Source organism: Lonchura striata, chromosome 1 (genome assembly GCF_046129695.1).
Source record: "Lonchura striata isolate bLonStr1 chromosome 1, bLonStr1.mat, whole genome shotgun sequence".
In the NCBI taxonomy this organism is placed as follows: Eukaryota; Metazoa; Chordata; class Aves; order Passeriformes; family Estrildidae; genus Lonchura; species Lonchura striata.
Genome location: NC_134603.1, coordinates 96,139,860 through 96,153,790, shown reverse-complemented (window position 1 = coordinate 96,153,790; position 13,931 = coordinate 96,139,860). Strand labels below are relative to the sequence as shown.

Here is a 13,931-nt window from a genome sequence, read left to right as displayed (position 1 = left end):
CTAAGCTTTGTTGAAGTGAGGGCAAAAAATGAGATTAGTCTTCTCTGCCCCAGTCCTTGAAACAGTAGCAGGTCTCTTCCTTTAGTCAGGAAGGAAAGCAATACCACCTATGACACTTCTTTCCATTTGTGCTTCATCATAATCTGGGATTGAACTGTCCTTAGACATTGTTCTCTTTTTCTCTGCCTTGAATATACAAAATGCTAGACATAGGCTAAACATCTTTTAGATGAATAAAGTTAGCTTATGGAGTTTAGAGGTTCTATAACTTGTGTTTAAGTGTAATTACTGACTATCCTGCTGAGGAGAAGAGGAAAGCCAGACAGGGGTATCAGTAGGGCTTTATCTACCTCTGATTTCCATTCAAATAGGAGAGAGAAAGAGGATGCTACTTTTATCTGTTATCCCAAAAATATTACAGAGTGTAACAGGTTAAAAGATGCATAACATAAGCTTTCATCAGTTGCATAAAATGAGAAAGGACCATTTTTATTTTTCAGTCTGTCCTTCCATGGTGTGGAGGCCATGGAAATCGGCCAGGGGGTTTATGTATGGAACCCAAAAACTTGTGATCAAATTAGAGTGTGTAACGTTAATGGAGTTCTGTAAATAGAAGCAAGGGACAGATGAGGATAGGTCAGGAGAAGAGAGGAAAGTGACTTTGAGGTAAGAGGAGAGTTTGTTTCATAACATGACTGCTCTTCTCGTGTTTCCCTGTCCCAGAAGCAGTCACTAGACACTCAGGAATCCAGATCTGATCTTTTATCAACATAAATACAACAAACCTGTTCTAAACAATATTATGTTACCTTTTTTTTTTTTCAATACAAAAAATACTTAACAAATTAGCCTGAAAACACTTCAGTAAATGCAATAGGTCTGGCTGCTAGAAAATGTTAGTTTTCTTGTATTGCATAGGTATGATGTTTATTACTCCTGCTTTATTTTCAACTCAGAGTTTCCTATTTGTGAGGTTTATTAACTATTATATTCCTGCATAACATAGGATGTTCATTGTGGTCAGTTGTGCAATGAAGCAAGAGCCTTAACTTTTCTGATTGCTGTTTGTATGCATTGTGTAACCATTCAAATTTAGGGAACATATAGCCCCTCTTATGCAGAAGTGGGGAAGTTACAGGTGCAAGAAAACCACACTGTGATTTTCATCACCCCCTTTTGTGTTCTCAGATAGGATAAGAAATACAGATAGTGGTTGGGCCAACTACATGGAGCTAGTGGGGAAAAATAAGGGTACAAACTCCTCACCTGTCTTTCTTTTTGCTGGACAAGTTCCTAGGAGAGCACTGCTCTGACCATCTGCTTCACTAAGAAGCCAGGCCTGTTTACCAGTGCATGTGGCTGGCTGGCATCCTGCATCAATTGTTCAGAATGCTCTTTTCTTCAGCTTCTGAAGGGTTCCCACTCCTATCACACAGCAGCACAGTTGTTTTCACCTGAACACTCCCAAAGGCTTTAGAGTTCAGAAGCTCATACAAGTAAGTGTGAACTGCAGGCACAGCTTCTCCCCAAAGTCTTTTCAAAAAGCAGTCAGAAATGCTTCTGGATGCACCTAATGACAGCAGATGGTGAAACACTGAAACATGACTACTGTCAGCTTGCTGACTACTTACACCTGTTCTGACCACCTGAGTGGATGGGCCCTCCTAAACGGTCCCTACTTCAGTTCTGGTGTCTGTAGCTTAAAATTGTCCTCATAAAACTAATGCTGAATCCCACAGAAAGAACCAAGCAAATGCTTAAAGCCTCCACTTTGGTGGCCTGCAGGTGTGCACTGTAACAGAGTTTTAACTTGGAGCAGATGTCAACAGGAAAGCACAATGTGTGCATTTTGGCAAAGAAGCGATGCAACTGCTGAGCTTCAGTCACAGACTGAGTTCATTGGTTTGGTTCTTCTGTACTCACTGAGAGAAAATATCTGGCCTTTGGCACTTGTGATCTAACTTAAGCCATTCTGTTAACACAAGGCTTTTGATTTGGACTCTAGCTTAATAATCTGACTACTGAGTTCTTTAAAGTCTAATGAAAGACTGTGTTAGACTTTCTGGAAGAAAAAAGAAAGACTAAACTGTGATAGTTGCATGAAATAAGGAATTTAGGAGGTAGGACTGCAAGTGTGGAAGTGATACAATGTGGTAGGAAGATGAGGCTTCTCATCAGGCAGCATAGAACTAATAACAGTTTTTTTCCTAAGAAGACAAAAAACAGCATTTCCTCAGTATTTACAGGCTGAAACACATTAATATTCAGGAACATTAATAAATGAGTAATACCATCCTCTGTTTAATTTGGCAGTTTCTGTAACACTAGTGTACTTTATTATTTCCTCAAACTACAGACTTATCCAGTGTTACATGTTGATAAAATTTCTGTGGAAAGAAACTTCTGTCTGGGAAAAGCTACAGCTGGCCAAAGGAAGCATTGTTTTTGCTTAGCTGGCTGGCCCAAAGGCCAAGCACTTTAAATCTTACACAATTTTACTTAACCTGTACATTAAGGTGGGGAAATAGTGTTTCAGTTGTGGGCACTGTGATCCAACTGTGTGCTTTGGGTCGCTGTGCTCATCAGATGTCCAAACTGACCTTTGAAAGCAGTGTTCCTGCAGCATCACCACAAAATAAAACCTTAGCTCTTCTTTACTGAATGACACAGCTGTTATTTCATTTCTGGCCTGCCTTGAGGAACACTACTTCCCACGAAAATCACTTGAAGTTGAAAAATGGCAAATGTGCAGCCTCAGAGTTTGTTCCCCAATTCTTATGGACTGTCTTAACATCTGGATTCTTACTACTTTTTTTGGCACCTTCCTGGATGGTAAATAGAAGTCTGTTTACAACAGCTTGACTTTCAGAACATTTGTTTTTTCTTATTTAGAACATCCTTTCTTGTGATACTCACTCTTCTCCATTTAAACAGGTTCTTTACTTACCCTAGAATGCCTGAAGGGTGTCATAGACAGAAGTGAAAGCATGGCAAGAAAAAATATCAGTGTTCAGGGATGCATTTGCCAGGGCCACTGTGGGTTCTTGAAGGTGAAAGAAGCATCTGCAAGGTAAATCCTGCTCAAGTTCCCTGCATCTTCCAGAAAAGACCTCCTCCATTAGCAAAGGCAAACACTTGGCAGCAAGAGTCCTTTCCCAAGATTTTGTGTAAGTGATCATAAGAATATATTTAGTGCACCCAAAACACCCTTTAATTTTTTTTTTCTTGGAAATAATTTAATTTGAAATTTCTCACAAAGTAAGGCCAAGACTGATGTTCATATTTGGACGTTTTCAAGCTGAACAAAACCTGACAAATTAAAACAAAAAAACCTTTATTATAGAAGATGTTTGGTGAATCTCAGCCTGTTTTGTATATCAGTGTCCTGTCAGCGACCAGAGAGCCTTTTAGAACTCACCATGTAATGCAAAATTGAAGAAGTGGCATGCAGGGTCTCTGTAACAGCTGTTGATATTCTTAATTTGCTGAATGTCTTTGGTTGGGCACTGAATGTGGCTTTGCAGCCAGGTGGCCAGGCACCTGGAATGATCATTTAGTTGAAATATGTGGGGTTTAAAGGCAACAAAAATAGGTGATGATTTTGATGGCTTTCAAAGTTCAGCTGTAAGGCTGGAAACTTGCCATGTTTCATTTTGGAATGAACACTTTAGGGGTGAAAATAGCTAAAAAAGAAGACGTAGCTAAAAGGCATTCCTGTTGCTGAAAATATCCACTAGTGAAAAATGGTATTAGTATGTGCACCCTGGGCAGGACAGAAAGACAATGAAAAAGATTTCTGTGACCTTTATTTACCTCATGTACATTTAGTCTGCCATGAGATTGAGCAGAATGGGCGATTTGTATTGATATAAAACAAATAGATCAAATGGGAGAAATACTTTAATACTCAGCTTCCTGGATAATACAGATCAGAAGTTAAATTTTAGGTAACACCCTTCCTTTGCATTCTTCATCCCTAAAGCATAAAGTAATGCTATGGAAAGTTGCCAGGGTCAGGTTACAATCTCAATAAAATATTGACATTCACCAGAATTAGCCAACTCTAGAAATAAAATAAGCTCAAATTGCCCCTTTCCTGAAAACACTGGTTGCCACTATATGCGTCTTATGGTGCTTTTTCTTTTTTCTTCTGCACAGTCCTGGATTTTGACATCTATGCCTAATATGAATGTGCCATTTATTTCACTTTTTCTGATGCTAGATTTTTAACTGATGATTCAAGGCATTTTCTGCATGCAGCTTTTTATACTGATTTTCTTAGTTAAAGTCTGTTTAATCCCAAATCTGGTTGCAGTAATACTGGTAAAAAAAAAAATGTTTGCTTCAGTGGAGTCTGCCTGGATAAATAACCGGTGCCCTGGCTTGCTTACAGAGTGAGTGAATTCCTGGTTTTTGGTGCAGTAAGTGTATGATACAGAATTGGGCTAATAGTAGTTGTGGGTAGTGTTTAGTGTTACTTTAAAGAAACAAATGAACAAAAATCCATAAAATTTCCTTCCCACTTTAGCACTGCCATAGCCAGTGTCACAGTAGAAGGCAGTAAGGAGCAAACCACCACGAGTGAAAATGACTCAGTCATTCATCAGAAGAGCACTTCATTCCCCTCTTTACCACACTGGGATCTTCACTAGCCTGGTGGTGTTATCTTTTGGAGTGTTCTTATAGCAGAGAAGATGGGTTAACTCTGAGGGGATCAGAAGATTATTACCTTTGCATTATAAGGGTTAGTTTGTAAAGCCAGCTGGTCACAGAGTGACAGCCCGAGGAACACAAGGGTCTTGTCTGCTCTGCCTGTTGAGTGGGCAGTCACCCCAGAGGATGTCCACTATTCTGACCAGGGCTCTGCTATTTTGTGCTGGACAGTAGGTAAGTTTAGCAGCTTGAAGAAAGCTGGGCTATCAATGTGTTTCTTCTGGAGAGGATAATACATAGTTTTTAAAACTTCTACCTCTCAACAGTACAGGCAGCTCTGGGGCTCTTCTTTGCAGCTCTTTTAAATATCTTTTAATCAGTACAGTTTCTCCTTCTCACTGAAATTGCATTTACTATATTTTTAGTATGTTCTGATGAAGTAAAAGGTGTTACTTACATCCAATTTTCCATATAACCACTTCTGATGACTGTCCCTTTCAAGTCTTTTCAGCCTATCCATCCTGAATTAACTTTTTTGTAAGAAAAGGCCTTTTGTAGTTTATAAATTTTAATACAGGATGCTAGCTGCCAGAAAGTTTTGGACTGAAACCAAAGATTTTAACCAGTCTACCCAGCAGATGAAATGAGGTATAGCTCCTGCTGCACCTGGAGACAGTACTTCTTTCATTGCTCTGTTTCAGAGTTATGACACCTCTGCTTTAGCCTCAGAAAGTCAGGAATTTTCCTTTAAACAGGCTTCCTGGAAATAGAGTTTTAGGCTATTAATGGGTAATTTATCACACAGTATTTTTAAGCCTTAAGAAACTCTGGGTTTTGAGGTTTGTTTTGTTTTTAGTGTAGTTAACTGGGGACAGCTAAGCAAAGGTGAGATTCTTGATGTGATATCCTGACAGCAGGAGATGATAGTTGAGACCAACCCTCAGTGACAGAACACCATGCACTTTGATGGTGAAGTGCTTTGGCTGTTAAGCAGACAGATGCTGATTTTGGTGGCTTTTTTAATGTGCTGTGCAGTTCTTATTCATCCAAAGAAACCCATTAACACTGGGATACCATGTATGAGCTAGGTGTTCTTTGCCTGGATAAATGTTGCATGCTGCACCATGCAACTTGCAGTTACACTATGTTTCCTGTGAAAATGCTTTTCCATGGGAAGGAGATCTTCAGAGTTCCAGAGTACAAGAGATTTCACCCCAAGAACATGCTTAGTGCTTTCCGTTATCATTTTCATCTTCAAAGATATTTTCTACAGAAGGATATATAGGTCAAATAACATTTATTTTTCTGCAGAAGGTGGTCACATAAATGATTACAGAGAAGCTCAAAATTCGAAGGTGGCAGTATATCTGAAAGACCAGTACCAGACATCTGCAGATTGATCACTGAACTGTGTTGGGATCTCTCTGTAGTTTATTTCAGGGGCTTACTCTCATCATTTATCCCTAGGATATTCCAGGGTACTTAGTTACCAGAGTCATTACAGTAAAGGAAGTCAGAATTCATAATTAATTAACAGGTCATAGAGTAGTTGTATGCAGAGAGCCCTGCGGAGCAGTAAATTCCCTAGTCCTACCTCATGAAGTTCAGTGCCAGACTTTTCTTGCTGTATGCTCCTGCCCTGTATGAAGCTGTTTCCTTTTCTGACCCTAAGCAGAGCTGCAGACAAGTGTTTTGGGCAGCCCCCAGAGGAGACATAAAGGTATATCACTTATGGTACAGTATGTCACTTAATCTTAGGTATGCAGTTATTTCAGCCCCCATGGTGAAGGAGTCCAACATGACTGCTGATTGTAGAAATACATCCTTTTGGATAAATTTCCTCATCTATCTTGATGAATCTTTTTTGATTGGGAAGGGTGGGAGGAATGGAGGCAGAGGGAAGAGAATGGTTTTTCTGTTCTACCATCAGGGACATCTGTGAGCCTTCAGTAAACAGCATGACTTTCTGAATCTGGTTCATAGCTTTCATGCTTGCTTTCTAATCTGTTTCAGAGCTGGGCAGCTGTAAGCTTATATTGTTTTTCAGGGAGATGTTTTTGTGCACTGGAGAAAGAGCAGACATGCTTTAGCTCTCACATGCATTACTGTGTACAGGCATTCTCAGCTTTGTGACTAGCCCATAGAAATCTCTGAGGATTTTGGATAGTGGCTTTCCTGTTCCCCAAAGTCTCAAGCTGTTTCTTCTTTGAGACTTTTTGAGATATGGACCGAGACTTCTACACAAATATACTGTGCATGATATAAGAGTCTTCTTCAAAACACCTTATTTGCAAGTGATTAAACGAGACATACTTTTTTGCTAGAGTTTATGACCACTATAACAATAGGGAAAAATAAAAAGGTATTATTTATCTCTAAAACACAATTGGTGATTCAGATATAAAAGATACTATTGGAACTCCTCTGCTATGTGCTGTAGCCAGTCCAGCCACAAAATATGCATTGCTGGGAAAAATCTGAGAGCCAAGTCTGCATTTCTCTTCATCAGAGTTTCAGAAAAAGGAGTGGTTTGTTGGTTGTGTTTGTTTTTTTCCCTTTTTTCTTAATTTGTCAAAGATAGATCATTAGAATACTTAATTTTAACTAGAACTTCATAAAAGTAGGATAACAAATATTCCCTGACCTTTCTTAATTTATGAATGAGTTTTCATTAAGTGAATTCAGATCAACCACAGGATAAATTCTGAAGACAAAACAGGGGTCAGAATGGCAGAAGATAATTAATTTTAAGGAAGGAAGAAGAATATGGAAATTCTAGATATGTAGGGCAGGGATACATACTCATGGACTAGACATTTAAAAGAATAAAAACAAATGAGAAGTCACAGAAAAGTAAGATAATTGTAGATAATTTTAGGTCTTATTTTAACTCATTGATATATAAAACAATGGATAGTAATTTTGTTATGTGGGCTCCTGAAAAGTGTCCTACTGTATGTTTATGATGTTTTCTTTTCTCTGTACTGAGGTTTTATTTTAAAGATTTAATCAATTTTTTTTAATAGAAAAGAAGATTCATATATTCTAAGGAAAGCAAAATCTTACATTGTTTTCTTGGAGATGCAGCATAATGTGTTAGCTTGTATCATTTTCACAAATGAATTTATTAAAAAATCTACAAACACAGAATATCTTCAATTTCTTGTCATCTAGGAGGTCAACTTCTCCAGAAAAATACTCAAGAAAAAAAAATCCCCTCATTTTTTCTCAATACAGATCACTTCTAGGAAATGCTAATTTGTTTTTGTGTGCAATGTAACTATATATTTGAGAGAACGCTGGTAAGGAGATGTAATAACAAACTTCAAATACATTAAATGTGTCTGCAAAAGAGAAGAGAACAGATTATTCTAGTCATCCATGGATGGCACAGGAAGAAATCAACTTCAATTGAACCAAGGGAAATTTAGATAGTATTTTTGGAAAAGTCAGAAAGTTAGTCAGAGCTAATTGTTCACATACCTGCAGCCCACTTCCCTTAATATATTCCCTGTGTAAACCCAATACTTGCCAGGACACAGGTACAGAAATGTCAGGAGAACATGAGTGAGGAATTGCTGGAATGTGGAGCATGCATCACACACATGTGGCATGGCAGGTGGCCCCATGTGGGGCCCCATGGACCCAATCTTCCATTGCAATAAAGTATTAAACAGGAGATGGGAGTTTTGGAGATGCCTTGTTTAGAATAAGTCAAGATTTATGAAGGTGTACCATGTTCTCTAGATAAAGTTCAGTCGTAGCAGCCTTCCTCAAAATATGGCATATCCTAATACATGGCTTACAGCCCAGAAAAGTTGGAATAAGAGTCTACAAGTAAAACATTTCCACTTGTCTTCTTGTTTATAATTTTTGATGCCAGCAGACATAAATTTATGAGGTGCACTGTCTGGACCTTTAATTGTCAGGGAAAATGAAGAACTGAACTGAACTAAATTGAAAAGACAGTATAAAAAAGCATGGAGGGAGAGGGTAACTCCTGGTAACATGGGTCCAGTAGAACAAGATAAGGTAAGGCAGGGTAGTCAACAGCTCAGCTGTATGATCAGAGGACCAAGAATTGATGAAAATTGCCCTTGGTCTGGGCATCTTTGAACTAGAGGATCACTGTTCAGAAGAAGACAGCTAATAGAGCTTGGGAGCAAATAGCTATGCTGGGATAATTTCCTAATGCTAGTCAGTTTTCCATATTTGTGTGTGCAGAGAAAAAAAAAAAACTGGCTGAATTCTGAGTTCAAGAGAGAAATCAGAAGGAAAAATTTACTTCTCCAGTCTGTCCAATCTTCACCTATAGCCTGTTTAACTATATCTATATCAGGTACACAGTTTTATGGCATCTCTTACAGGCTCACTGTATGATGTCTGCAGACATGTTAAAAATGTTAAAGTCACAGTAGCAGCAATGTATCCATTGGTACTTCATTGATATTTCTTTCTGTTAACAAATTTTTTCTTTCTGTTAACAAATTATTTTTCTGTTAACAAAATAAAAAATTTTCAATGCCACGACACTTGGAAAATTGCATATGCTGCTTTAAGGCCTTTTCCAACTGACCTCAAAGTAAAAGGGAATTACAGGTTAATTTTCTTTTATGTAAAAGCCACTCAAAAGAATTCACCATTGACAGGATAGCAATTGTATAGAAGAAATTAAGCTGTATGGCAGATTTATTAAAATCAAACCATACATTTTCTCAGTTGATTAGCAGGTGTTTGTTACCCTTGTGTGCAAAAATTCCCAGGGTTCAATGTCAGCCTTTGAAGTGACATTGTCACTGCCATGGTGCAGCAGTGTTAATATTCTGAAATGTAGTATTATGCAATATTGGGGACATGGGGAATCATGTAATCTTTAAAACTAGTGGAATTGCTTTCTTTCTAATGTATTTCGATCAATTATGTTTCTTTGTTTTCAATTCACAGAAAATTTTTCAATTACAGAAAAGTAAACATTCCTGCAATTCATACCCTTAATTTCCAACAGACGTTTAAGCATTTTCGGTGCTGTGCAAATCCAGTGATCAGTCATCACTAAAATTTGTGAGATGAAAATAAGAGTGCTGTTATATGGGCTTATTTCATGCATTAATGATAGGTACAGATGCTAAGAGATGATCTTAGTTACTAGGAAAACCTCATTCAGCTATTTATTATAAATGGCTCAAATTATTTACACATATTATTATTGAATTTCATAATGCAGAGTAATAATTCACAGCACTAAGAAGGAAATATTCAAAGAGTTTATCATACTATTTTACAGAACAATTTTGCTGAAGTAATTAATTCTCAATGAACTCTTGAAAAGCATCTGAATATGTAAGGTTATTTCCAGTTTACAGGCCAAGAGGCAGGGATCACAGATTCCCAGCTGTGAAGAAGCTTTCTGAGCAAGAGCCTTCTGAGCCTGGAAAGCAAGCTGATGTTAGTTTTCTTTCATTTAATCCTGTTTTCAAGCCCCTACAGAGGAGTTCTCTCTTCCATTTCTCTTCAGCTTCAGACAGAAGTGCTAACATACTGATGAGCTTTTAATGAAGCATTTTTATAGTTTGCTTTCTACCCTTTCCGTGTATGTCATGGTAAAATATTAAATCAGTAGGGCTTTACAGATGATACTTGATAATAGGATCTTACCTCACAGAGCTTAAAATTTTTATTGGTGTTTATAGTACTGGTTTGAGGTATTTCACATAGTATTTCCCTGGGCAACTGTTAGGAGAGATTTTAATGATTAACATGTGTGGCTGTGCATAGCAATATAGCACATGATTTTACCATTCCTATCTCTATGTCCTTTTTTCTTTTAATAATTTCTCGCTTTAACAAAGTGTTCCTTTTGAATAGGAGCCTGACAATCTTGGCCTATGAAATTCCCCAGACCAGGAGTCCTGGCTGAATGGGTGGCAAGGTCTAATTAACCTTTAACCTTTTTTTTTTTTTTCGTGTGTGCAAAGAGGGCAGGGGACAGGGGGACAGGGGAAGCATGAACTCCTGCAGGGATGTTTCATCCAAGATAAATGGCTTTTCAAACCTGGCCAGTTAACTGACATGCAAATGCCTTTTATGGAAGTTTGTGTCCAGCAGGGGCTCCTGAAAATGTGAAACTGTCAGGAGAGTTTAGTTCATGTTTCTAGCAGAGCTGAACAGTGTAAGAAAAAGGGCTTCGAACATAACTATTTTGCTGGAACTGATGTGATGTTCTTTGCTTTGTTATTACTTCCTCTTTTTTTAACTGCTATCCTGTATTATTATTCTTTTCATGAAATAGAGATCATTAATCTCTTTTGGTTTTGTTTTGTTTTTGTTGTTTTTTTTTTAAATCCTGTTTCCTATTTTAAAAATATTTAACCTTCTCAGTGAATATGCTGTGCACAGTAACACATGAGGGTCACCCCTTGGTAATGTCTGTTATTTAAAGAAGAGATTTCACTCCATGTTCTAGGGTCATGCATGAACACAGTTCACTTTCACTTGCAGTAACATGCTGATCCCAGAAGGTGACAAATGCACTTATGAACCTGCAGTAACTGGAGAACAAGCTCCTGAATTAGCTTATCCTTATCAACACTGACTACATGTTGAGTCACAAATGATTGTGGGAGAATGCCTTTGGAAGCTTTTTGGAATTTCAGCTGTGATTGATTCTAGAAGACATGTTTGCCACCTAAAATTGAAGAGAAGACCATGCAATTTTGAAAGACTATTTAGTGTGTTAGTTATTCAGAACTCACTATGTCCCTTATCTAATTATCCCTTACCTAATTATCCCTCATGCTCCCTGTTTAAAGGATGGAGAAACTGAAGTTGGCAAAAGAAATAGTTCACAGGGATCACAAAAGAAGCTCTTGATCTTTTGAGCAGAGAAACAGTTTGGCTGTTTTTCAACCAGCTGGCCAACTTTATGCATTTATTTCTATAAAAGATGTGGCAACAGTGCAGACTGACCTATCTGTGGTCAATCTATGACAGTCATTTGTCCAAGGCAGCTGTTTCTTTGTGTTTCAGAGGCAGCCTGTCTCCATCAAGCTGATCCATACTGATTTACTTCTTGCTCCTGTGGAGTATAGATGACTTGAGAAATTCTGGTTTTGTACTTTCTTTTAAATTCTGTTTTTATTTTTCTAACCAACATGAAAGGTGTTCAAAAATCCAGATCTGCCCTTAGGGGAAACCTGTTTCCAGTAATGAAATTAATTTTTTGTCCAATGTTGTCTTTCTGAAAGAAACAAAGGTTTTTTGCAAAAGCAAAACTTAAATCTACTGTTTGAGCTAGGAATATTAATCACTGATCATGAGACATTTACTGTCAGGCAAACAAAGAAAAGAGCTGAGTCTATCAAATTTTCTATTTTTGTATTTGGATGACCAGATCATAGTAAAACATAAGCCTCTTAATTTGTGACAAGTTAGAACAGCCTTGATAAATACAGAACTAAATACAGAACTAAATGAAGATATTAGCTATGGAGCTAATTACTTGTGCATATAGTGGCTATGTGGTAGCTGAGATATAGCATAGGGCTCTATATGTTTGTTTTTTTTTTTTTTTTCAAATATTTGCATGCCATCATCTCCTTCTTGTTTTATTTTCTTTAATGTATTTGTTTTTTAACCACTCTATTGACTTCCTGCCTGGAATAACAGGCTTTTCAAGGAACAGAAATTTTCATCTGAAAAGTTTACCTTAAAACAGCAATTTCAAGCAGCCACATTTAAGTTCCCTGTAAGGATCCTTATTCTTTTCAGAGCAGGGATCACATTACGTACTAGGCTTTTGAAAAGCAACAGCACCACTGCCAAAGTCTCACTACCCTTAATGACTTCTCATGTATCGCGTTGCCTTTTTGCTGTCAAATGCCATTGGAGTGCAAATAGTTTGGTCCTTGCTAGAGCTGATGTCACTGAACTGAGTGCATTTAGGATATGCATCTCTACATTCACTTCATTTGGAAATAGATAGATATATATATGTAAAGAAAAGAATGGATGAAAGGCTTTTTTCTGCTAAATAATCTGGGTGTCTCTTTTCTCTGTTTTAGTCAAATACATGAGAGTAGTTTATAAATTAGTTGAGCTGGAGTTGCCAAACTTGGCTGTATATCTGAGCAGCCTGGATGGAAAGCCTTTGCAACTGATATTGTCCTCAAGCAGCTGATCATCAGAGCATTTCCTTCCCATAACCAAACCAGCAAAATGACCACATCCAGCAGGCAGAGCTCTTCTACGTCTATGGTCAATGACTTGGCCAAAATACTAGATCCAAACACTTTGCAAAGCCAAGGGCCAGATAATGGAATGGAACCTCCTCAAATTCTTCATGCTGAGAGAAGTGATGTCAGCGCATCCGAAAGTTTCAACATCATGGATGTGAAGTTTGCTTCCCTTGAAGAGAAAATTGATAAACTATTGACTCTGCAAGACAATGTCCTTAAGAAGCTTAACAGTGTTTCCCACGAAATCTGTTGCATTGAAAAAGACATGGAGATGGTAAAGGCAGAAACATCTGAACCTGGACCAAGGATGGAAAGAAACAAAAAAATGAGAAATAATGAAATGAAAAGACTTTGCCTTAAAATGAAAAAATCTCTTTCTGATATAAACAGGAAAGCTGAGCAGCAGGTTAAAAGGCTAGATGGACTTGAACAAAGTGTTTCTGGACTACAGAAACTTGTAGGACCTCTGGTAGAAAAGGTGAAAACATTAATAATTCATAATTCAAGTGTAAAACATCATGTTAAAAAACGTAAAGTTTGCAAGGCAGGAGCTGGACATCCCTTTAGGATGCACATTTTCTCGGAGACAACAGCTGGTGATCTGCTCAGGAAGAAAAATGAAAAGGTGAGCCCAGGTTTGTGTTTCATCTTGGCAGGAATCATTGCAAGCTATGGATATGTTCTGCTACATGCTCAGCTTTTTTTGTTTTGTTGACATTTAAGAAAGAACAATCAATGTGCTCTAAAAGCAAAAAGTATAAGAACAAGCTGAGCAAATTTCAGTGGAAAAAAATATAGAAAAATCTACTTGTTATACAGACCTCCATTTTTTTCTAATTATTCCTTTGCAGCTGTAAAACATAACAACAACAAAATAACAAAGATTGACAGACTTCAGGAGTCTTAGTTCCTGGCCATGAATTTTACAATGATCTTTTCTGGATGTATAATTATCTGGGGGAATCAAGTTGCAGCAATCTTGTTATGAGCACCAGGGTCTAGAGTTTAGTGGAACTGATAAAAAGCCTCCTTGGGTCAGGGCAT

General features: G+C 37.7%; 1 protein-coding gene across 4 annotated transcripts in view; it reads left to right on the top strand.

Moving 5' to 3' along the window:
- The window catches only part of MYLK4 (myosin light chain kinase family member 4), a 60,451-nt gene that overhangs the window by 14,725 nt on the left and 31,795 nt on the right, over positions 1–13,931 (top strand). For 3 of the 4 annotated variants that reach the window (XM_021530569.2, XM_021530567.2, XM_021530568.2), the window contains exon 1: positions 12,474–13,512. The exons of the other annotated variant lie outside the window; for it this stretch is intronic. In XM_021530569.2, the coding sequence (XP_021386244.1) occupies positions 12,868–13,512 (645 nt within the window). In that variant the 5' untranslated portion in view covers positions 12,474–12,867. Of the gene's footprint in view, positions 1–12,473; positions 13,513–13,931 lie in introns of those variants that run through there. 4 annotated transcript variants of the gene reach the window in all.